Source organism: Ranitomeya imitator, chromosome 1, assembly GCF_032444005.1.
Source record: "Ranitomeya imitator isolate aRanImi1 chromosome 1, aRanImi1.pri, whole genome shotgun sequence".
Classification (NCBI taxonomy): domain Eukaryota; kingdom Metazoa; phylum Chordata; class Amphibia; order Anura; family Dendrobatidae; genus Ranitomeya; species Ranitomeya imitator.
Genome location: NC_091282.1, coordinates 667965321 through 667991551, shown reverse-complemented (window position 1 = coordinate 667991551; position 26231 = coordinate 667965321). Strand labels below are relative to the sequence as shown.

The following is a 26231-nucleotide window of genomic DNA, read 5'->3' as shown; positions in this document are numbered from 1 at the left end:
GTGACCCCTCCTCAAGGGGGGGATACTGTTGTGAATTCTGTTGTCGGGCTCCCTCCTGTGGTCATGAATGGTACTTCGGCTGGTTCTGTCCATGGACTTCCTCTGGTGGGTGTTTCTGAGTTTCACAGGTGACGAGGTTAATTCGTTAGCTGCTGCTCTATTTAACTCCACTTAGATCTTTGCTCCATGCCACCTGTCAATGTTCCAGTATTGGTCTGTTCACTCCTGGATCGTTCTTGTGACCTGTCTTCCCATCAGAAGCTAAGTTCCAGCTTGTATTTCTTTGGTTTGCTATTTTTCAGTCCAGCTTGCTATTTAATTTGTTGTCTTGCTTGCTGGAAGCTCTGGGACGCAGAGGGAGCGCCTCCGCACCGTGAGTCGGTGCGGAGGGTCTTTTTGCGCCCTCTGCGTGGTCTTTTGTAGGTTTTTCTGCTGACCGCAAAGTAACCTTTATTCGGACTCCCATGACAGCACTACGAGAGAGGGGATCCGCCCTTCAGGAACAGGAAACCTACAGATACAAAAGGGCGGCACCTCTCCCCCTGCATCAGTTGGTTTCCTGTTCCTGGAGGGACAGGATCCTACAGATTTCATCTCGTAAGGAGCCCAGGCCGGCCGGTCGAATCTGGTAGCGGGGGGGTCTCCTACCTCGACCGGTGCGGAAAGTCCTGGAGACGCCACGGTGGTCCAGGCTGGACTGCACGTCAGTGGCGTTGGCAGCAGGGAGCAGGGTCCGGAGGATTCCTTGTCTCCGGAAGCCGGCGTTGGTAAGTTTCATTTCCCCCCCCTGAGCAGACGGCGGCAGTGAGGTGCGGTGGTGTGGTTGCGGCGTCGGAGGTGGGCGCCGTCCGGAGCACTGCTGGGCATTCCTGGCGTCCTGCATCGCTCACTGAGCGTTTCCGGAACGCTGGGGCGCCGGGGGTGGAGCCGGCAGGCGCTTCCGGTTTGCGGGTTGACTGCGCATGCGCGGTCTTTCCAAGATGGCGGCGCCCATGGTCCGGTCGCCGGTTCTTCTGTACTACCACCGCTAACCTCCCAGCTGCAGCCTGATCATCAGGAACCAATGGGGACACGCCAGATGGCCTGCTGACCGGAATACAGGGGGATATAAGCAGGTGTTGGCGATAGAACCCTGCTTTTGGCCACAGCTTCATCATGGCAGATGATGGTGAGCAGCAGCCTCAACTTCTGGATAAAGTACGGCAGGAAGCCGTGGGAAAGGATATCAGAAGTGACCAGTCCAGCCGTAAAAGCTCGTCCAGGCAAGGATCTAGAGCTTCGACTGGCAAGGAGCCCCCTCGTGTTCCGGTACCTTTCTCTTTCACGTACACTGGTAAGTGATCTACGTGAATGTTCACTCAGTGACGCGGGCCCCTTATACTTTGTCATTCTAGGGGAAGAGAAGTGCAAAGTCGAAACATAAGGAGTGTGCCCTATGTGAAGTTCCCTTACCAGATTCCTACCCTAAAAAATTGTGTGCCTCCTGTATACAACAGACGGTGAGGTTTACAGGAGTGGAAGGGTTGAGTGACATCAGGCTAGATAGATGGTATCTCCCTTATTGTCCTCCCCTAGGTAGCGGAAGAATCTGCTTCTACGGCTAATCTGCGTGAGATGATCCGTACAGAAGTAAGGGAATCCCTGCGGTCTATGTCCCAGGCGGGAAGTTCAAAACAGAGAGCCTCGGTGATCTCTGATTCGTCAGAGGAAGATAAAGAGGAAGGTTCTTATCGCTCAAATCTCTCTTCCTCGTCATCAGAAGAGGAATCTGGCCGATTCTGTCTGCCTCTGGACCGGGTGGATAAGTTAGTCAAGTCGGTCAGAGGTACGATGGGCCTAGAAGAGCCTAAGACTCAGCTTTCCCGTCAGGAGCTAATGTTCAGCGGCTTGGAACACAAGAAACGCAGATCCTTCCCAGTGATTGATAAGATTCAAGACCTGATTCTCCGGGAATGGAAAAAACCGGAGAAGAAAGGTTCTTTGCCACCGGCTTTAAAGCGCAGGTATCCCTTTGAAGATACGGATGTGGATACCTGGGACAAGGCCCCTAAATTAGATGCGGCGGTGGCGAAGGCATCTAAGAAAGCAGCTTTACCTTTCGAGGACATGGGGTCCCTTAAAGACCCTCTTGACAGGAAGGCGGAGATCTTCCTTAAGGGTACGTGGGAGATGGCAGCCGGATCCTTGAGGCCAGCAGTGGCTGCGACTTGTACAGCCAGATCCCTAATGGTCTGGTTGGAACAGTTGGAATCCCAGCTTAAAGAAGGCGCCTCCAGGAATTCTATTCTAGGTGCGCTTCCAGTGATTCAGGATGCTGCGGCTTTCTTGTCGGACGCGTCTGTGGACTCGGTCAGAATGGCGGCCAGAGCAGCAGGACTCTCCAACGCGGCTCGTAGAGCCTTATGGTTGAAGTGTTGGTCGGGGGATATCCAGTCAAGATCCAAATTATGCGCTATCCCATGTAAAGGGGAATATCTCTTTGGGCCAACCTTGGATGAGCTGCTCGAAAAGGCTGGAGATGATAAGAAGAAATTTCCTAATTTGTCATCAGCTTCTTACCGGCGTCCATTTAACAGAAGGAGATTTGGTCGTGGAAGGAAGCGCGCATCCTCACCCTCTAGAGAAAATTTTAGATGGGAGGATAGACGCAGGAGAGGTACGGGTTACATGTTTCGCCGTTCCTCAAAAGAACGTAAGAAACCAGACCAATGACTAGCAATCCCTGTGGGAGGGAGATTGTCAACCTTCTCTTCCGCTTGGACTAACATCACGAATAGTGTCTGGGTCCGAGGTATTGTATCGGAAGGCCTAAAATTGGAATTTGTTCATTGGCCTCGTGATAAGTTTATGTTAACCCCCTTGCGTTCCTCCACTATTGAGCAGACGGCCTTAGAGTCAGAGGTCATGACTTTATGCCGTAAAAATGTACTGATTGAGGTTCCGGAGTCAGAGAGAGGAAGAGGATTCTACTCTCCTCTTTTTTTGATTCAAAAACCAGACAAGTCGTTCAGGACTATTATCAATCTTAAATCCCTTAATGAATACCTGGTTAATAACACGTTTAAAATGGAGTCAATCAGTTCTGCAATAAAGATGTTGTTTAAACACTGCTTCATGGTAGTTGTGGACTTAAAGGATGCATACTATCATGTTCCTATCCACGAAAACTTCCAGAAGTTTCTACGTGTGGCGGTGTCTATGGGAGGTATTGTTCGCCATTTTCAATTTAGAGCCCTTCCCTTCGGCCTCTCAACGTCTCCCCGGGTATTTACTAAAGTAGTTGCGGAGGTTATGGCGCACTTACGTGAATCCGATATTCTCATTGTTCCTTATCTGGATGATTTCCTAATAGTGGGGAACTCAGTAGACCATTGCCTGGCTCAGGTTAAAACAGCTATATTTAAACTGGAAAATCTGGGCTGGATCATAAATTATGATAAATCCCGATTGCAACCCCTAAAGACCCAGAGGTTCCTAGGGCTGCTGTTAAATTCCGAGTCCCAACAATGCTGTCTTCCGCCTGATAAATTGCTTCATATCCAACAACAGGTGTTAAAAGCAATTAATAAACCATCCATGACCCTTAGACAGGCTATGTCTTTGTTAGGTTCCCTAACTTCCTGTATCCCCGCCGTCCGTTGGGCCCAGTTCCACTCCAGGCCTTTACAGTTTGACGTACTACATTATGATAGGGTCTTACAGGGTTCCTTGCAGGGTCAGATGACATTGAGTCCAGGGGTTCTTACATCTCTTAGATGGTGGCTAGAGGAAGACAATCTGTCAGCAGGAGTTCCCTGGGTGACTCAGGTGACTCGGGTAATCACAACAGACGCCAGCCCCACGGGGTGGGGGGCACACATGGGTGACGTGGTAGTCCAGGGTCTATGGGACCCCCAAATGTCAGCCTCTTCCAATCAGAAGGAGTTGATGGCAATTGAATTCTCAATTAAGGAACTCCTCGTGTATCTACAGGGTCACCATGTCAAAATCCTCTCCGACAACCAGGTGGCAGTGGCCTACGTGAATCACCAAGGTGGAACACGCTCCGAGTTCCTGATGGAAATAGCGGACCGCCTGCTCCGGATAGCGGAAGACCATTTTCTATCTTTAACAGCAGTGCATATAAAAGGGAAGGAAAATATAAGGGCGGACTTTCTAAGTCGAAACACCTTAAGACAAGGAGAATGGTCTCTGAACTCAAAAATCTTCAACCAAATTGTCCGCAGGTGGGGTCATCCAGAGGTGGACTTATTTGCCAGCAAGGACAACAGAAAAACGAAAATATTCTGTTCCTTGAATCCCAGGGAATATCCGCTGGCAGTGGATGCCTTCCTGATCAGATGGGATTTCCGATTGGCATATGCGTTCCCCCCGCTAAACCTGTTGCCTCTGGTGGTCAGAAAGATAAGGGAGGATCAAGCGAGAATCATACTGATCGCTCCGTTCTGGCCCCGAAGAGCTTGGTTCTCCTGGCTCAGGACCATGTCGGTGGAAGACCCCTGGGTACTGCCGGACATCCCGGACCTACTTCATCAAGGTCCGATCAACCATCCACAAGTGAAGGGTCTCCATTTGACGGCATGGTCTTTGAGAGGTCACTGTTAAAAAACAGAGGATTTTCTCCAAATCTCATTGATACCCTTATGAAGAGTAGAAAACTCATAACAACTAAGATCTACTCTAGAACTTGGAGGAAGTTTCTGGCCTCTTCAAATTTTAATATCGAAGAGGGTTTACCAATTAACCAGATTCTAGAATTCCTGCAGAGAGGGCTAGAGCTAAATCTATCCACGAGTACGCTAAAAGTACAAGTCTCAGCCCTAGGGGCCCTATTTTCTTGTAACATTGCTGGTAATTATTGGGTATCAAGGTTCATCAAAGCAGCTAGTAGGTCCAGACCTATACACAGGAATAGGTCAATGCCTTGGGATCTCAATCTAGTCCTCTCTGCTTTGACTAAAGAACCGTTTGAGCCTTTACATTAAGCCTCACTTAAATTACTATCCCTCAAAACAGCATTTTTGGTGGCAATTACATCTGCTCGTAGGGTAGGAGACATACAGGCTCTTTCTAGGCTGTCCCCCTATACAGAGTTTCTACAGGACAGAGTAGTCCTCAGACCAGATCCAGCTTATTTACCTAAAGTGGTCTCAGATTTTCATAGATCTCAGGAGATAGTTCTACCATCATTTCTCCCTAATCCTTCTAATTCCAAAGAACAGTTACTCCATACGTTAGATGTTAGGAGATGTCTCTTAGAATATATTTCAGTCACTGATGCTTGGAAGAGAGAGGAGGCTTTGTTTCTATCCTTCCAAGGTCCCAGGAAAGGTCTTAGAGTGTCAAAGTGCACGTTAGCGAAGTGGATTAGGGAGGCTATCTCTCTGGCTTATACTGCAGGTGGAGGTCCTGTTCCGCAGAATCTGAGGGCACATTCCACCCGGGCCATGGCTACATCCTGGGCTGAAAGATCTGGAGTTTCCATCGACCAGATATGTAAGGCGGCTACGTGGTCATCCCCTTCCACCTTTTTCAAGCACTATAGGTTGGACTTGGGGTTCTCTTCTGATCTCACCTTCGGGTTAAGGGTGCTACAGGCTATAGTCCCTCCCTAAGGTAGTTTACATCTCTGTAATTCTCTCGTAGTGCTGTCATGGGAGTCCGAATAAAGCATTAAGCTACTTACTGGTAGCAGCATTTTTCGGAGGCCCATGACAGCACCCTTAGTTCCCTCCCTATTCACGTGGGGGTTGCACTTCCTATAATGTATATAATGAGATAGATAGATCTCACGTGTGGTATATAGTTCAATATGATGGATTATTTTTGTACATAAACTGTATATAATGTATGTTTGTGTGCTACTAACCGCGGTAGTCCTCTCAGGCTCTAATATACAACTGATGCAGGGGGAGAGGTGCCGCCCTTTTGTATCTGTAGGTTTCCTGTTCCTGAAGGGCGGATCCCCTCTCTCGTAGTGCTGTCATGGGCCTCCGAAAAATGCTGCTACCAGTAAGTAGCTTAATGCTTTCCTATCCTCAGTCTGTTCAGTAAGTCGGGCCTCACTTTGCTAAATCTATTTCATCTCTGTGTTTGTATTTTCATCTTTACTCACAGTCATTATATGTGGGGGGCTGCCTTTTCCTTTGGGGAATTTCTCTGAGGCAAGGTAGGCTTTATTTTTCTATCTTCAGGGCTAGCTAGTTTCTTAGGCTGTGCCGAGTTGCATAGGGAGCGTTAGGCGCAATCCACGGCTATTTCTAGTGTGTTTGATAGGTTTAGGGATTGCGGTCAGCAGAGTTCCCACGTCCCAGAGCTCGTCCTTATTATCAGTAACTATCAGGTCATTCCGTGTGCTCTTAACCACCAGGTCCATTATTGTCCTGACCACCAGGTCATAACAGCCCACTAATTACTTGAACCAGCCCTACCCCCACAACTTTAGCCAAATGACCCCCAATTTCAAATGCCTTACAATTATTATAAGCTAAATTAAGATTGACAAGCTTCAGTAACAAGAATGGATGTTTTTGCCATTAACATGGGCTCTGTACATGTTTTCCTGGCCTCTACTCACTGCCGACTATGCTCCCCCATTGACTTGCATTGGGTTTCGTGTTTCGGTCGATCCCCGACTTTTCGCGATAATCGGCCGATTCCACTCGACTCGACTTTTGAGATAGTCGGGTTTTGCGAAACCCGACTCGACTCTAAAAAGGTCCAGGTCGCTCAACCCTACCAGTAATTATTTAAATTAAAGAAACTTTGCAAGAGTTTCTAATGAACCCCATATGTGTTCATAGAATTTTTCTGCAGTGTTTTGTCTACCCGATGTCTTTGCACAAGAGCTTCATTCTTTTTCTTTAAGGCTTTGATCTTTTTGTCCAGCTCAGCATCTTTCTGCTCCTTTTCCCTGACTTCTCCTTCATATGGTAAAACCTGTTTTAAAAAAACATATAATATTGATGTACACATAGTAAAAAATAAATGCACTGCACAATTGTATCATACATATAGAATTAAAGGGGTTGTTCACTACTGTGATATTGATGTTTTATACTTAGGATAGGTTTAGAGATGGGCGAAACTGAACGGTAAGGTTTGGGGTTCATACCAAACACCTAGTATTCGTACAAGGCCCCCGAACACAGACTTCTCCTGGAAGTCTGTGTTACTGTTCGGGTTCGGCAGCCCAAACAAAGCTTGTTGAAAGGCTGCAGCGCAGCCAATCAACAAGCTTTACTGTGTGGGCACATCCGGCTCAATTACAGCCATGTTAAGTATTGGCATAGCTGTGATTGGCCGGCGTAGTGTGTAAAAAAAAAAAATAATAATAATAAATAAATAAAATAAATTAAAACAAAATTAAAAAAATAAATAATAAAAAAACATGTGGGGTCTCATCTATTTTTGTTAACCAGCGCAGGCAAAATCGACAGCTGCAGACTGCTATTTTTAAGCTGGGGAGGGCCATGCCCTTCCCAGTCTGAGAGTACCAGCCCCCAGTCGTCGGCTTTGATTGGATCGTTATCAAAAATGGGGGGGCTTTTTTTAAATAATTTATTTAGATAATTAAATAAAACTGCGTGGGGACCCCTCTATTTTTGATAGCCAGCCAAGATGAAGTTGAAGAGAGAAGACCGACTTGTTAGGCAGGGAAGTTGGAAGAACTCAGCACTGGCCTCAGCCGGCAGCCAGCATTCAACCCATAGGATGAGAGAGGCACCCGAGTCACGCTAAGTGAAATTGACTTACATATAAACTGCTATCTTAAATTGCTCTTTCCCTTTGTAATCCCTAGAGTTAAAGGAAGAGAACTTTAAAAATTTTAAAAGTGCTACTTTCCATAGGTGGCACTAGAGTTCAAGTCTTCTTCCCCTTTGAAGAGGCAATTTGCATAAAACTCCAGAGGCACTCTATAGGATAGAGAACAGAATGTACAATTATATCCTATACTGTTAAATAACCTCAGGAACTACATTATGGTATGTCAATTTATGGGAATTATGAGTGAATTCATTTATGATGATATCTTTAGTAGAGGTCAAAGCTGTATATTTCTGATAACGGCCTCCCAATTCCTTGCATATACCAAGTCCACAAAGGTTGCTAGGAGCAGGGGCGTAATTACTGCCATAGCAGCTACACGGCCCACACTCAGGGGTAAAATTTTGTGGTCTGGGGTCCGAAAATGTATCAGACCCCCAAACAGAATTATCAGCCCAGAATTCTAAATAACAAGTCCCAAAACCAATAAATTATCAGGGGTTTGGGTTCAAAAATTTAGGGCCCTATACTCACCTCTCTTTGTAAGAAGGGACAGCTTTCCAGATAACTTTCAAAATATATTCTTTTTTTCTTATTCCTTCAATACAAATTAGCAACCCCTGCAACCCCTATTATAGCTTTTTTCATAGGTCTGCTTGTAAATGTATAGTCTTTTTAATTTTCTCTGGAATTCTGTCAAGACATTTGCGCAGCAGGGGGGTGCAGTAGGGCCGCCTAATGTGGTGGTCCAAGCAATCTACCCCGGAGGCTGCATTTTGACGTTCCCTGAACTGGGAGCCAGCCTATTATCTGAGCCTGCTATCAGCTTGAGGTGCAGCGTGCCAGCTCCTGCAAGTACTGTACATAGGCATGTAATATACTCACTGTCAGGATATTCAAAATCTATATACACCTCTGTGATCTATAGTGACCTATAGTGACTGCAGACTTTCATCTTAAACCTGGACAAGCCCTTTAATTATAAAATGAAGCCCTGTAGCATGCCAATCCTAAAGGCATGTAATATATTCACTGTCAGGATTTGCAAAACCTATATACACCTCTGTCATCTCCCAAGAAGCTCTGACCTCTGGGTCAACGCAATGTCAGCAGTGTGATTATGCAATGTGGTGTGAAGAGGCTCAAAGAACATTGGTGGTAAGTGCTCCAGACCAGTGGAGCCAAAGACACCGAAGATTAAGTGCAACGGGGAGGATATAGTGTGTGGAAAGATTTAGTGTGGGGGCGAGAGATGGGGGGATTTAGTGTAACAGAGGTGGGGAAGATTTCGTGTAACGGGGAAGATTTGAGAACACACTTTGGGGAGCAAGGAAGGGACAGGTGTAGACACAATATAAGGAGCAGGAGAAATTTGAAGTCACAGTATGAGGAGCAAGGGGGGCAGATAGGGGCATGTATGAGGAAACAGTGTGGGGGAATGGGTGCAGACACAGTATAGTGAGTGGAGGAGGTGGGTGCAGAAACAGTATGGCCAATCTTAACAGTGTGTAATATATTCACTGTCAGGATTTGTAACACCTATATACACCTCTGTCATCTCCCTAGACATATTTAAGGCCCATTAAGACATACACCTGTGTCTTGGGATTGAGACTCCTAGTCCTGGGTTCTGTTAGTTCACTGTGCTCCTCCATCAGCTCTTTGTCTGCATATGCATACTTGCTGCCTTCGTTGCTTTGGACTTTCCTGCATCCACTCCGCACCTGTTCTTTTGTGGTCTCCAGTGTTATGGCTGGTAATTCAGTACCACAATGGACATAGAGGTCAGCGCACATACAGTGACCTGGCAATAACCCAAAAAACAAGAACGAGCTCTGAGACGTGGGAACTCTGTTGACCGCAATCCCTAATCCTCTCCAACCACACTAAAGGCAGCCGTGGATTGCGCCTAACGCTGCCTATGCAACTCGGCACGGCCTGAGAAACTAGCTAGCCTGAAGATAGAAAATAAGCCTACCTTGCCTCAGAGAAATACCCCAAAGGAAAAGGCAGCCCCCACATATAATGACTGTGAGTTAAGATGAAAAGACAAACGTAGAGATGAAATAGATTTAGCAAAGTGAGGCCCAACTTTCTGAACAGAGAGAGGATAGGAAAGGTAACCTTGCGGTCAACACAAAACCCTACAAAAACCACGCAAAGGGGGCAAAAAGACCCTCCGTACCGAACTAACGGCACGGAGGTACACCCTCTGCGTCCCAGAGCTTCCAGCAAGCAGAAAAAAACAAATTGACAAGCTGGACAGAAAAAAACCGCAAACAAATAGCAAAGAGGAACTTAGCTATGCAGAGCAGCAGGCCACAGGAACGATCCAGGAGGAAACAGGTCCAATACTAGAACATTGACTGGAAGCCAGGATCAAAGCACTAGGTGGAGTTAAATAGAGAAGCACCTAACGACTTCACCACATCACCTGAGGAAGGAAACTCAGAAGCCGCAGTACCACTTTCCTCCACCAACGGAAGCTCACAGAGAGAACCAGCCGAAGTACCACTTGTGACCACAGGAGGGAGCTCTGCCACAGAATTCACAACAGTACCCCCCCCTTGAGGAGGGGTCACCGAACCCTCACCAGAGCTCCCAGGACGACCAGGATGAGCCATATGAAAGGCACGAACAAGATCGGGAGCATGGACATCAGAGGCAAAGACCCAGGAATTATCTTCCTGAGCATAACCCTTCCACTTAATCAGATACTGGAGTTTCCGCCTTGAAACACGAGAATCCAAAATCTTCTCCACAATATACTCCAACTCCCCCTCCACCAAAACCGGGGCAGGAGGATCAACAGATGGAACCATAGGTGCCACGTATCTCCGCAACAATGACCTATGGAATACGTTATGTATGGAAAATGAATCTGGAAGGGTCAGACGAAAAGACACAGGATTAAGAACCTCAGAAATCCTATACGGACCAATGAAACGAGGTTTAAACTTAGGAGAGGAAACCTTCATAGGAATATGACGAGAAGATAACCAAACCAAGTCCCCAACCCGAAGTCGGGGACCCACACAGCGTCTGCGATTAGCGAAACGTTGAGCCTTCTCCTGGGACAAAGTCAAATTGTCCACCACATGAGTCCAAATCTGCTGCAACCTGTCCACCACAGTATCCACACCAGGACAGTCCGAAGACTCAACCTGCCCTGAAGAGAAACGAGGATGGAACCCAGAGTTGCAGAAAAACGGTGAAACCAAGGTATCCGAGCTGGCCCGATTATTAAGGGCGAACTCAGCCAAAGGCAAAAAGGACACCCAGTCATCCTGATCAGCAGAAACAAAGCATCTCAGATATGTTTCCAAGGTCTGATTGGTTCGTTCGGTCTGGCCATTAGTCTGAGGATGGAAAGCCGAGGAAAAAGACAAGTCAATGCCCATCCTACCACAAAAGGCTCGCCAAAACCTCGAAACAAACTGGGAACCTCTGTCAGAAACGATATTCTCCGGAATGCCATGCAAACGAACCACATGCTGGAAAAACAATGGCACCAAATCAGAGGAGGAAGGCAATTTAGACAAGGGTACCAAATGGACCATCTTAGAGAAGCGATCACAGACCACCCAAATGACTGACATCTTTTGAGAGACGGGAAGATCCGAAATAAAATCCATAGGGACATGTGTCCAAGGCCTCTTCGGGACCGGCAAGGGCAAAAGCAACCCACTGGCACGAGAACAGCAGGGCTTAGCCCGAGCACAAATCCCACAGGACTGCACAAAAGTACGCACATCCCGCGACAGAGATGGCCACCAAAAGGACCTAGCCACCAACTCTCTGGTACCAAAGATTCCAGGATGACCAGCCAACACCGAACAATGAACCTCAGAGATAACTTTATTCGTCCACCTATCAGGGACAAACAGTTTCTCCGCTGGGCAACGATCAGGTTTATTAGCCTGAAATTTTTGCAGCACCCGCCGCAAATCAGGGGAGATGGCAGACACAATTACTCCCTCTTTGAGGATACCCGCCGGCTCAGATACACCCGGAGAGTCGGGCACAAAACTCCTAGACAGAGCATCCGCCTTCACATTTTTAGAGCCCGGAAGGTATGAAATCACAAAGTCAAAACGGGCAAAAAACAACGACTAACGAGCTTGTCTAGGATTCAACCGCTTGGCGGACTCGAGATAAGTCAAGTTCTTATGATCAGTCAAGACCACCACGCGATGCTTAGCTCCTTCAAGCCAATGACGCCACTCCTCGAATGCCCACTTCATGGCCAGCAACTCTCGATTGCCAACATCATAATTTCGCTCAGCAGGCGAAAACTTCCTGGAAAAGAAGGCGCATGGTTTCATCACCGAGCAATCAGAACTTCTCTGCGACAAAACAGCCCCTGCTCCAATCTCAGAAGCATCAACCTCGACCTGGAACGGAAGCGAAACATCTGGTTGACACAACACAGGGGCAGAAGAAAAACGACGCTTCAACTCTTGAAAAGCTTCCACAGCAGCAGAAGACCAATTGACCAAATCAGCACCTTTATTGGTCAAATCGGTCAATGGTTTAGCAATACTAGAAAAATTGCAGATGAAGTGACGATAAAAATTAGCAAAGCCCAGGAACTTTTGCAGACTTTTCAGAGATGTCGGCTGAGTCCAATTATGGATGGCTTGGACCTTAACAGGATCCATCTCGATATTAGAAGGGGAAAAGATGAACCCCAAAAATGAAACCTTCTGAACACCAAAGAGACACTTTGATCCCTTCACAAACAAAGAATTAGCACGCAGGACCTGAAACACCGTTCTGACCTGCTTCACATGAGACTCCCAATCATCCGAGAAGATCAAAATGTCATCTAAGTACACAATCAGGAATTTATCCAGGTACTCTCGGAAGATGTCATGCACAAAGGACTGAAACCCTCATGGAGCATTGGCAAGTCCAAATGGCATTACTAGATACTAAAAATGGCCCTCGGGCGTATTAAATGCAGTTTTCCACTCATCGCCTCGCTTAATACGCACAAGAATATACGCACCACGAAAATCTATCTTGGTGAACCAACTAGCCCCCTTAATCCGAGCAAACAAATCAGATAACAATGGCAAGGGGTACTGAAATTTAACCGTGATCTTATTTAGAAGGCAGTAATCTATACAAGGTCTCAGTGAACCATCCTTCTTGGCTACAAAAAAGAACCCTGCTCCCAATGGCGACGATGACGGGCGAATATGCCCCTTCTCCAAAGACTCCTTCACATAACTCCGCATAGCGGCGTGCTCAGGCACAGATAAATTAAACAGTCGACCTTTTGGGAATTTACTACCAGGAATCAAATCGATAGCACAATCACAATCCCTATGCGGAGGTAGGGTATCGGACTTGGGCTCATCAAATAAATCCCGGTAATCAGACAAGAACTCAGGAACCTCAGAAGGGGTGGATGACGAAATAGACAGAAATGGGACATCACCATGTACCCCCTGACAACCCCAGCTGGACACAGACATGGATTTCCAATCTAAAACTGGATTATGGACTTGTAGCCATGGCAACCCCAACACGACCACATCATGCAGATTATGCTACACCAGAAAGCGAATAACCTCCTGATGTGCAGGAGCCATGCACATGGTCAGCTGGGTCCAGTACTGAGGCTTATTCTTGGCCAAAGGCGTAGCATCAATTCCTCTCATTGGAATAGGACACTGCAAGGACTCCAAGAAAAACCCACAACGCCTAGCATACTCCAAGTCCATCAAATTCAGAGCAGCGCCTGAGTCCACAAATGCCATGACAGAATACGATGACAAAGAGCAGATCAAGGTAATGGACAGAAGAAATTTTGACTGTACCGTACCAATGGTGGCAGACCTAGCGAACCGCTTAGTGCGCTTAGGACAATCAGAGATAGCATGAGTGGAATCACCACAGTAGAAACACAGCCCATTCAGACGTCTGTGTTCTTGCCGTTCAACTCTGGTCAAAGTCCTATCGCACTGCATAGGCTCAGGTTTAAGCTCAGGTAATACCGCCAAATGGTGCACAGATTTACGCTCGCGCAAGCGTCGACCGATCTGAATGGCCAAAGATATAGACTCATTCAGACCAGCAGGCATAGGAAATCCCACCATGACATCTTTAAGGGCTTCAGAGAGACCTTTTCTGAAAATAGCTGCGAGCGCACCTTCATTCCACTGAGTGAGCACGGACCACTTTCTAAATTTCTGACAATATACCTCTATTTCATCCTGACCCTGACACAGAGCCAGCAAATTCTTCTCTGCCTGATCCACAGAATTAGGCTCATCGTACAGCAATCCGAGCGCCAGGAAAAATGCATCGATATTACTTAATGCAGGATCCCCTGGCGCAAGGGGAAATGCCCAGTCCTGAGGATCGCCACGCAAAAAAGAAATAACGATCCTAACTTGTTGAACTGGGTCACCAGAGGAGCGAGGTTTCAAAGCCAGAAATAGTTTACAATTATTTTTGAAACTCAGAAATTTAGTTCTATCTCCAAAAAACAAATCAGGAATAGGGATTCTCGGTTCTAACATAGAATTCTGAACCACAAAGTCTTGAATACTTTGCACTCTTGCCGTGAGCTGATCCACACATGAAGACAGACCTTTAATGTCCATTGCTACACCTGTGTCCTGAACCACCCAAATGTCTAGGGGGAAAAAAAGGCTAAACACAGTGCAGAGAAAAAAAAATGGTCTCAGAACTTCTTTTTTCCCTCTATTGAGAATCATTAGTACTTTGGCTTCCAGTACTGTTGTGGCTGGTAATTCAGTACCACAATGGACATAGAGGTCAGCGCACATACAGTGACCTGGCAATAACCCAAAAAACAAGAACGAGCTCTGAGACGTGGGAACTCTGTTGACCGCAATCCCTAATCCTCTCCAACCACACTAAAGGCAGCCGTGGATTGCGCCTAACGCTGCCTATGCAACTCGGCACGGCCTGAGAAACTAGCTAGCCTGAAGATAGAAAATAAGCCTACCTTGCCTCAGAGAAATACCCCAAAGGAAAAGGCAGCCCCCACATATAATGACTGTGAGTTAAGATGAAAAGACAAACGTAGAGATGAAATAGATTTAGCAAAGTGAGGCCCAACTTTCTGAATAGAGCGAGGATAGGAAAGGTAACTTTGCGGTCAACACAAAACCCTACAAAAACCACACAAAGGGGGCAAAAAGACCCTCCGTACCGGACTAACGGCACGGAGGTACACCCTCTGCGTCCCAGAGCTTCCAGCAAGCAGAAAAAAAACAAATTGACAAGCTGGACAGAAAAAAACCGCAAACAAATAGCAAAGAGGAACTTAGCTATGCAGAGCAGCAGGCCACAGGAACGATCCAGGAGGAAACAGGTCCAATACTAGAACATTGACTGGAAGCCAGGATCAAAGCACTAGGTGGAGTTAAATAGAGAAGCACCTAACGACTTCACCACATCACCTGAGGAAGGAAACTCAGAAGCCGCAGTACCACTTTCCTCCACCAACGGAAGCTCACAGAGAGAACCAGCCGAAGTACCACTTGTGACCACAGGAGGGAGCTCTGCCACAGAATTCACAACACTCCAGTGTTCCAAGTCCTCACTTCACACGTGCCTTCCTGCTTGCTGCACCAATGCCCGGGGTCTGTGTGCCGACCCGAGCCTGAGGCTTAGTGGATCCACCTCACTAGTTGAGCCTAACAATAGCAAGTAGATTCCTCTCCGCCTTTGACTTTGCACTCCGCTTAACGAGATGCTGAGCAGAAAGGCTACATATTGCTATTTTGAGGTTTGTATCAGAGTTTATCTTATTTCACCACTCTGTGTCTAGACCATGGGGTAGAATAAGATCCAGCTATACTTTGCGCTAATTCATAAGAATTTTGGAAAGATGCGTGCATAGGGTGCATTGATCAAATGTCTACAAAATATGTCAGAATTAAACATGTGTAGCAATGCTGGAATTCATTTGTATAAGGTTTAGGGGTCTGACCTCTGATAATTTAGGGATCAGGTCTGGAGCCTGGTATCTGTGAATTTCGGGATCAGGTTTTTGATTGTTGATGGGTGCTTCTAGGGTTTGAAAATTTAGTGGTCTGGTGAATGTTCTGATACCTAGGGGGTCTGGTCTTGGGTCTGAACTTATTTTGTACTTTTATTGAGGCTCCGAATAGCTACATGAATGTGGGGTTAGGGGAGTGATAACTCAGTAACTGAATGGAATAGAAGGCCCCGAACAGTAGATAGGTGATCATTTTTAGTCACTGGAATATTTCTTTAAAGGATTATTTTCATTCTTCACATATTGTTATTGTCAGATAGAGCTTGTAAACACAAGCAGGTCTGCAATTTACTGATCATTAAAATTGTCAGCCGATCTTCAGATATTAACAGTTTTCTTTGTTTATGGCTTGTTGCCATGGAAACCGACCACTTCTGTTAGACAGAACAACATGCACAGTGCTTACAAGCTTTTTTTTCTATTGAGCTTGTAAGCACTGTTTTGGACCTGGCCTAGAGCCCAGGAGCGTACTGTTACCTCCTAATCGCAGCTTCAGTGCAGCGATTACAAGCTAGACAGCAGCGATGGTCGGTCTCCAAGGCAACGAGCTGTAACTAGAGGAAAAGTCTTAATATCTCAAGAACACTTGTAAATTTTAAAAAGCAGTAAATTGCAAAAGTGCTTGTTTTTACAAGATCTATCCAACGACACTTACCTATGACGATGGGAATAATCCTTTAAGGGGTAAGGGTGGATCCTAGCACAGGTGAGAAAAGTTTGTTGAGGGCTACGTGGTGGGTGTAAAGTCAAACAAGGGAGGAGGTGATGAGGGGGCAATTGTGGTGTCTGTTGGACGTACCTTTAAACTAGAAGAGCTTCTTGCCCCATAGTTTTAGTACAGAACAGGGGTTTTATCCTAGATATAATGGTGACTATTGATCCTATGTACTTACATTTACATATACCATAATTATTTTGTATCTCTTTTTTAAATTCTACATTGTTTAAATTTTTCCTTATATCATGCTCTGGTTACAGTAATTGCAGTCTTTAAAATTCTTTATTCCTGCAGCTCCTGACTTGGAGAATATCTTAAAGTTATGACACAGTTAATGAAATATGCAGCTCTAAGGTGGAGCGATAATTCAAATGGAAAAGGACGTTCTGAAATGTTTTTTCAATGTGTCACTTACCTTTTCCTGTCCATCCTCCATTGAAAGATATTCTGATTTCACACTATAAAAATGTTAACATAAGAAAGTATTAAGAGAGTGAATTAATGGCAGATGGACTGCAGAACTAATTAACCTCTATGTCTTTATAGTTTTGGTTGGGTGCACTGTCCACAGGGTGTCAGGCCCTAGGTCATAAGTATCATAAACCTGGACAACCCTGTCACGGATCCCTACTCCGTGGGGTCACTTATTCGTCACGTACCTGCTCTCACACGTGACTTGGGGTTGTGCCTGCAAGGGTTAATCTATCTCCCTACGCTCAGTCCAGCATTCAACCTCTGTCCTATGCTGTAATGGGAGCATAAATCACACACTGACCCAGGCCACACACCCGCTCATACGCGATGCCAACACTCATCGAATACACGGGCGATGAGTCCCAGAACTAACAATAATACTAATAAAATTATGTCTATCACTCATAAGGCTCACACACCTTTAGGCTATGGATTCTTTTAGAACATTCAAGGTTCAACTTGTTAAAGTTTTATACTTTAATAGCAAAAAGTTCAATGCTTACAATAAGAAAAAAATATAAAGATATGATAATAAGACATACAACTTATGCAAAACAGTGTCAAAATAAACAGGAGAAAAACTTACAGAAATCATCTAACTGGTAGTTTGCTTTCTGCTCCCTGAGGAGGGGTGAATGGAGTTGGTGGAACACATCAGCTTCTCAGGCTGCCCTCACATGTGAACACAATTCTCTGTCTGCAGCCTAAATTTATAACTTTCGTCTGAGGTCAGGTTTCTAGACCAGCCTCCCAGGTTAATATCATAATTGCGGTCTGTTTGATTGGGCACGGCCGCTCTACTAATGAATATATTATTTTCTCTTGTGAAAAGGTTCTCAGGGATAGATTCCCTCTGGCCGCAATTAGCGTCTCCCCTCCAAGACCTAGAAGGTGCCAAATGTTGCTTTTCTTCTCGGCCCTAGCTAGACCCCCTGGTGAGATATGGAGACAGAATTTCTACTAGTCCCAAGGAAGTACCTATTAACACCTAGGTGCGACTTGCCTTCAGGACAGATGTTACATTATCACTAGTCACACATATAACCCTAGACATATGTCACTACACACATATAGATATACAGTTCAGACCAAAAGTTTGGACACGTCTTCTCATTTAAAGATTTTTCTGTATTTTCATGACTATGAAAATTGTAGATTCACACTGAAGGCATCAAAACTATGAATTAACACATGCGGAATTATATACGTAACAAAAAAGTGTGAAACAACTGAAAATATGTCTTATATTCTAGGTTCTTCAAAGTAGCCACCTTTTGCTTTGATGACTGCTTTGCACACTCTTGGCATTCTCTTGATGAGCTTCAAGAGGTAGTCACCGGGAATGGTCTTCCAACAATTTTGAAGGAGTTCCCAGAGATGCTTAGCACTTGTTGGCCCTTTTGCTTTCAATCTGTCGTCCAGATCACCCCAAACCATCTCGATTGGGTTCTGGTCTGGGAACAGAGGTTTTCCAAAACCACTAAGGAGTTTTATGTTAAGAGTACACAATTCACAATATGTAATCCATGCAGGTGTATACAACTTACTGACAAAACTTTGTGTGCAATAGTTGATGGCATAGTACATACGGTATATATTTATATTTATTTATATAAAATGTGAAGGGTTTCTGAGGGATGTTATTCTGGATTATCTCCATGAGAATAACTGTTTAACTCCATATCAGCATGGGTTTATGAGGAATCGCTCCTGTCAAACCAATCTAATCAGTTTTTATGAAGAGGTAAGCTATAGGCTGGACCACGGTGAGTCATTGGACGTGGTATATCTCGATTTTTCCAAAGCGTTTGATACTGTGCCACACAAGAGGTTGGTACACAAAATGAGAATGCTGGGTCTGGAGGAAAATGTGTGTAAATGGGTAAGTAACTGACTTAGTGATAGAAAGCAGAGGGTGGTTATATATGGTATATTCTCTAACTGGGTCACTGTGACCTGTGGGGTACCGCAGGGGTCTTCGTTATTAAAGATCTGGTAGAATGTTTACACAGCAAGATATCGATATTTCCAGATGAGACAAGACAATGTACAACGTCAATACAAGAGAAGATAATATTTTGCTACAGATGTATCTGGATAAGTAGGAAACTTGGGCCGAGAGGTGGCTGATGCGGTTTAGCAATGATAAATGTAAGGTTATACACATGGGAAGAAGGAATCAATATCACCATTACACACTGAACGGGAAACCACTGGGTAAATCTGACATGGAGAAGGACTTGGTGATCCTAGTTAATGATAAACTTACCTGGAGCAGTCAGTGCCAAGCAGCAGCTGCCAAGGCAAACAGGATCATGGGATGCATTAAAAGAGGTCTGGATACACATGATGAGAACATTATACTGCCTCTGTACAAATCCCTGGTTAGACCGCACATGGAGTACTGTGTACAGTTTTGGGCACCGGTGCTCAGGAAGGATATAATGGAACTAGAGCGAGTACAAAGGAGGGCAACAAAATTAATAAAGGGGATGGGGGAACTACAATACACAGAGATTAGCAAAATTAGGTTTATTTAGTATACAGAAAAGACGACTGAGAGGCGATCTAATAACCATGTATAAGTATATAAGGGAACAATAGAAATATCTCTCTGAGGATCTGTTTATACCAAGGGGGCATTCTTTGCATCTGGAGGAGAGAAAGTTTTTCCACCATCACCAGTAGTGTAGCTACTGGGGGGGCAGAGGGTGTGGGCGCCTCGGGAGCAGTGCTCAGAGGGGGCCCACCCAGAGCTACTCTACTGCAACTGTATCGGTGCACGGCCGATACAGTTACCTTCTGCGACAGAGCAGGGAGAATCAATCTCCCTGCTCTGTCGCCAGCCGCTATGGGGACCCTGAGCAGGCGGGGGCCCCGCCTGTCATCACAAGGTCAGCTGTACCGCATTTAGCTGATACAGCTAACCGCAAAGATGAGGGAAGGAGCGCTGCGCTCCTTCCCCCATCATCCCCCTGTCAGCGTAAGACATCATCGCCGCTGACAGTGGGCGCAATGATGTCACTGCCTGGCTCCCACTGTCAGGAGATGAGCGGGCGCTCAAAGCAGCGCAGGAACCAGGAAAAAGAAAGGTGAATATTTATTTTTTATGAGGTGCTGCCTAATACTACATGGTCTGCCTATGGGGGAGTCTGCCTTACACTACAGGATCTGCCTATGGGGGGGTCTGCCTAATACTACAGAATCTGCCTATGGGGGGTCTGTCTTAAATTACAGGGTCTGCCTATGGGGGAGTCTGTCTTATACTACAGGGTCTGCCTATGGGGGGTATGCCTAATACTACAGGGTCTGCCTATGGGGGGTCTGTCTTATACTACAGGGTCTGCCTATGGGTGGTCTGTCTTATACTACAGGGTCTGCCTATGGGGGGTCTGCCTTATACTACAGGGTCTGCCTATGGGGGTGCTGTCTTATACTACAGGGTCTGCCTATTGGGGTGCTGCCTTATACTACAGGGTCTGCCTATAGGGGTGCTGCTTTATACTACACGGTCTGCCTCTAGGGGTGCTGCTTTATACTAGAGGGTCTGCCTATGGGGTGCTGCCTTATACTACAGGGTCTGCCTATGGGGTGCTGCCTTGTGCTATAGAGTCTGCCTATGGGGGGTGCATTATACAATATAGAGTAGGCCTATGGGGAGTGCATTATACTATATTGAGAACTATCTCGTGCATTATACTATATTGAGGATGATCTGGTGCATTATACTATATGGAGGCCATCTAGGGGGCCATCATACAGTGTGGAGATTACAGTTAGGGGGCCATCATACTGTGTGGAGATTACAGTGAAAGGGCCATCATACAGTGTTGGAGCCATCAAACAGTTTGGAGGCTACTGAGGGGTCAGTATACTGTGTATAAGAGAGCATCATGCTGTGCATAAGGGAGCTGTAGAGGGGGAGACTCGGGACATTATTAAATGTAAAGTGGGCACTTATTGTTATAGGGGAACTCAGGTTACTGTAACTATCAAAGGGGCACACATGGCAATATTACTTTCTAGGGGGCAAAATATGGACACTGTTTTCTAGGGCACTTGCACCTGGCATTACTATATTATAGAGGGGTGCTTTAGAATTTGGAGGGCACACTGAACCACACAGTAGGTGCAGTAATAGGGACACATACGGCAGCAGCGGCTCAGTATTGGGGTATCAGGTGCAGTAATAGGGACACATACGGCAGCAGCGGCTCAGTATTGGGATATCAGCTGGATGAGGAGGTTGTGCAGGTTGGAAATAGATGGTGATGGGGCTGGAATATGAGAAGTGAAATGTGTCTTTGTTGTATTCTCTGCACCGAATCGTGGCTGGAAGAAGTTGTCATGTCGGTCTGGGCCAGATGGAAAAGGCGGGAAAAATGAACGATTCCATCAGAAAGAACGTCAGCAGTAAGCCATTATCTGCAACTTATATGTTCTGTAGGACAGTATCTACCATTGACCATATGGCGGTAATATCAATCTTGGTCTTTATATAGAGATTATTTTCAGTAACATCTGTCATCTGCTGAGGTTCTCCTCCACTATTAGGGGGCGTCATCGAGTTGTAATAAAGGTTACCTGGTTAGGGGCCCACTCAGAAGCTTTGTCCCCCCTGAACCAAAACCCTAGCTATGCCTCTAACCAATAAAGAAGAGTATTCTTTACTGTTAGGGTGGTGAGAGTTTGGAATTCCTTGCCTCAGGAGGTGGTGATGGCAAACTCAGTTGAGGGGTTCAAGAGAGGCCTGGATGTCTTCCTGGAGCGTAACAATATTGTGTCTTACAGTTATTAGGTTCCTTAGAAGGACGTAGATCTGGGGATTTATTCTGAGGGAATATAGGCTGAACTGGAAGGACAAGTGTCTTTTTTCAGCCTTGCTAATTATGTTACTATGTTACAATGACTGGAAAAATGTTAGATAACGTGTATCTTTCATCTTAGATTTTCACTGTTACATTGTGGAAAGCTACACCTGGTGAAGGCTGTAAGCAGCGAAACGAGTTGGGTAAACAAGTGTTTTAATAATCTTTTATTTTTAAATAAATGCTCATTGAAGGAATGAAAAAGACACCATCCTTGATTCAATCGTAGCCCTTGAAGGCAGCACTGATCCTGGTCTCCATTTTTGATTCTTCCACTGTGGGAAACTTCTGGAAGTGGTGTCCCCTGTCTCTCCGGGAATAGCTGCAGTCTATCAAACCAAAAAAAGAGTTGTGCCTCAGGCAACAGAACTACATCAGGTGAGCAAGTTTCCTTATACAACTCACCTTTTACAACTAGACATAAACTTACTACGCTTAAATAGCGTGTTTTCTTCTCTTTCAGGATATTCCAAATTGTCCACTACTTTTGCTAAGGTCTCATTATTAAAAGCATTTGTACTGATACCTAGGGAGATGTCTGGTGAAACACAATGTGGTCGTTCTCTGGACAGAGCAGGGTGATTGTTCGTAAGCTGCATACAAATTCCGGGTACTAGTTGCTACTGTTTTGTGTGTAAGACAGACAGGAAAGTTATATTGTTCAGAAAGTGCTCAGATTACCAGGATTTTGTTAAACTTTTCTTTTGGTTAGTATGATTAGTACAACCTGCATGTTTATTGCCTATACTTAAAATAACTTACTAATAAAAATCAGAAAGCACCAGAAATTTGGAGATTTGAAGCCTGAAAATGTCTCTATCAGTCTAACCAGGGAGCTAATGAATATAAAGATCACTGCACACGTACAAGAGAAAGGTATGCTTGCAAGTGGAAGTTTATAGTGGTTATGAGGTCAAGCGACTGGTAAATTTTGAAGTTTCGGCCAATACATAGCCTTGGTCACAACGTCGCTGCAAAAAACATAAAGATACAACTATTTACAATATAATATATACAAAAGACAATGAAAACATGTTCTGTACACTATATACAAGATAAAAACTAAAGGGTATGGATGATAATCATGTACAGAGAAATGACTCTGTGAGACTAAGTAGCGAAGTATGCTAAATTGTGGTGAATCATTACCAAGGGTTGTATATAAAACAAGAAGATCAAAAAAAGGATTCCATCTTTAGCGCGGATGGATGTACATAGAATAGTGCATGCAGCTCAAAACAAGGATGTATTAGAGATCCATACATAGGGCAGAAGGTGGCCCCTAAAGTCTGATCATCTAAATGGATCACATTCATTTCTAAGTGAAAACACAAGGCAAAAGAGAGTGGCCCACCTAGTACGCAGAGTTAAGTTTCAGTTCAGGGTTTTACAAGTGTGGCACTGACGACAGGTTATGTCCTGGTGGAAAATGAAATAAGTGTAACTGCTCACTGGATATATGTTGAGGTATAGAGAAATATATAGATGGGAATAGAGACCTACCATGTAATTTCCGTAGGAGCTCATATAATTAGGGCTGAGTGATTTCTCTTTGGAGCAAATGGAGTAGATGGCTATCAAGGTCGTGTGCCAGAAGCCTGTTGGGAGGTATAGTAATGAGGGTGTGTCATAATAGTAAGGTGCTATTATCACTAAAAGAAAAGAAAGGCACCTGACCTGTGGAAATGTTAGGCAAAAGAAATATGATATGGGGTCCAAGGGCAAGCTAATTTCATATGCGCTCCTTAGGGTATGATGCCCATGTGTATGCCACTAACAGAGAGTAAATTGATATGAGATATACGGCATTAGATAATGGATAAAGAGTAAAGAAACTGTGGGAATACTTATCTGGTAAATCAGACATACGTCCAAGGAATGGCGTGTCCATAAACAACTGACACAGTGGTGTCAGGAGTAAAAGAAAGCGCTCCGAAGTGCAATATGGCCCTCTGAGTTGCGCCTGGCGTTTTGGCAATGTGTGGGGATCCTGACACAGCCGTGTCTAGGTGGGTGCTGGCGTCGGGGCTCCCAGGTGAGTCCGGTGCTGACACTCCCGTGTCCTGAGCTGTGGCCGGCGTAGTAGGGAATGAGCCCCTCCATGACAAGCGCTCAGATGTAGTGCGCTAGTGGGGCATGTGACCGGAAGCGCCGTGGACGCCGGCGCATGCGCAATAGGACGGATTGGCGTTCCAGCAGAAAGAAAAGGCGCTTAGAGAGTTGGCGCGTGCGCATATCGGGTTGCAGGACAGGATGACGTTCTGGCAAGTGAAGGGAGCGCTGGAAATACCGGCGCATGCGTATATGCGTAAATAGGACGGGACAGTGATATATGAAGGGGTGACAACTCAGTATGGTGCACATAACGGGGTCAGAGATGGTCAAGTGACATAAGCACATGCCCTAATCTGTGTGTCTATGTAATAGAGAATGGGCACAGCGTGGAGCCTGCGTGGTATACTAATGTTCTACGTGCACACTAGTCAGTGAATGGATCCATGTATGGGAGGATATGTACTGGGCAGTAGAAAATACAGTATAATGACTCTATAGTGTACAGTGGACTGGTATAGTTTACCCAATATATATGTTGCTACTGTTTTGTGTGTAAGACAGACAGGAAAGTTATATTGTTCAGAAAGTGCTCAGATTACCAGGATTTTGTTAAACTTTTCTTTTGGTTAGTATGATTAGTACAACCTGCATGTTTATTGCCTATACTTAAAATAACTTACTAATAAAAATCAGAAAGCACCAGAAATTTGGACATTTGAAGCCTGAAAATGTCTCTATCAGTCTAACCAGGGAGCTAAACTCCCCCATATGGTGGAGGATGCGGGCATAAAGATGTTTAAAGAAACAGTATTTTTAAAGAAACATTGCATTTAAATGACAGACATGGAGGAACATCTAAAACAGCTGGTTCAGGCTGAGTTCTTTCACATTGTGTTTAGGCACCTGTTCAGTGGCCCCATTGAGGCTTACGTCCGAACCGCCCGCAAAACAACATAGACTATAATGGTGCTGACAGAGCAAATGTGCACTCTGCCATGCATCATTTTCGGCATTTATGCCTACTTAAGGTGGACACCCAGATGCCTAAATGCAATGTGAAAGCACCCTAATGTTAATCTGCGGGACCCAACGGTTGGACACCCCAGTAATCTGCGAGTTACTAACCATCCAATGGACTAAGCCACCATCAGGGTATTAATGACATTACTGGTGTATGGGGCCCAGTGAGCAGAAGCAAAGAGGGGGGCCAGACTGGGTGAGACACGATTCGCAGCCTGCACTGAGGTTGCACAGCCGAGCCATGGTATAAACATCCTGACAGACTGCATGGGACACAGTGCAGTGTGAAGTAGGAGGTCGTCACTGTCTACTGCCTGCCTTCAAACTACTAAATACTACTAACTTCAGCCCTACTGACTGTTGCCTGACTGCTTGCAATAAGGTACAGTGGCCTGTCTTAAAGGGGATATTTTAGTATCCTAATACTTAACCCCTATACACAACATATGGGATAATTATTAGGGACACTTCACATGGCAGATTTTCAAGCAGAAATTTGGTGCGCACAGCCACACCGACATTTTGCTGAATATCCACGGCTGCGACTTCTTTCATGCCTCCCTTTCATCGCTATGGGAGACAGATAAGAGCGAGTTTTAGCTACAGCCATGCCGTTAAAGGACCTGTCCGCTTCAAAATTCTTCTAGAAATTCTGCCGTGTGAACTGTTCCTTACAATCAGGTGGCTGCATGCATGCCCAATCAGCTGCTCGGCTCATTTTAGGGGGTGATGAGATTTATAGGGACTTTGTCCTTGTGATCAGTGGGGGGTCCTAGAAGTAGAACTCCCACTGATCCCGAGAACAGGGGCCCTATAAATCCAAACACCCCCTCAAATGAATGGAGCGCCTTGTCAGACATACGTGCAGCCGCTCGATTCATTTGACTGGGAGTTTCGGAAATAGATGGAACTGTCATTGAAATAAATGAAGTGGCCGCACATATACAGTATCTCAATAGCTATAACTTTTTGCCATGGAAATAGCTTAGAATCAATGGTGATAAGAACAAAAGTGTCAGAGTCTGTTAGACTGTTCTTTCTCTTTTTTTTACTTCACCGCACGGATGTAAAAAGAGAGCTTGTGTGAAATCAGCCTTAGGCTACTTTCACATATCAGGCTTTTTGTTTCAGGCACAATCCGGCAATTTTTGGAAAAAACGGATCCATTTTTTTTTTACGCCGGATCCGTTTTTTCCCATAGAGTTGTATTAGCGCCTGATTGTGCCTGATGACCAGACGTTTCATCCGTTTTTTTCGGGATCCGTCCAAATAGTCGTTTCCGGCG

The 26231-nt window shown here is 45.3% G+C and overlaps 1 protein-coding gene across 3 annotated transcripts in view; it reads right to left on the bottom strand.

The window, feature by feature from the left end:
- CCDC9B (coiled-coil domain containing 9B) overlaps nt 1–26231 on the bottom strand; it is a 153152-nt gene that overhangs the window by 110183 nt on the left and 16738 nt on the right. For 2 of the 3 annotated variants that reach the window (XM_069729523.1, XM_069729513.1), the window contains exons 2-3: nt 16945–16987; nt 6829–6939 (exon numbers count right to left, since the gene is read on the bottom strand). In XM_069729523.1, coding sequence (XP_069585624.1) covers nt 6829–6939; nt 16945–16965 — 132 coding nt within the window. In that variant the 5' untranslated portion in view covers nt 16966–16987. The remainder of the gene's footprint in view (nt 1–6828; nt 6940–16944; nt 16988–26231) is intronic. The other variant, XM_069729532.1, reaches the window with a different exon arrangement.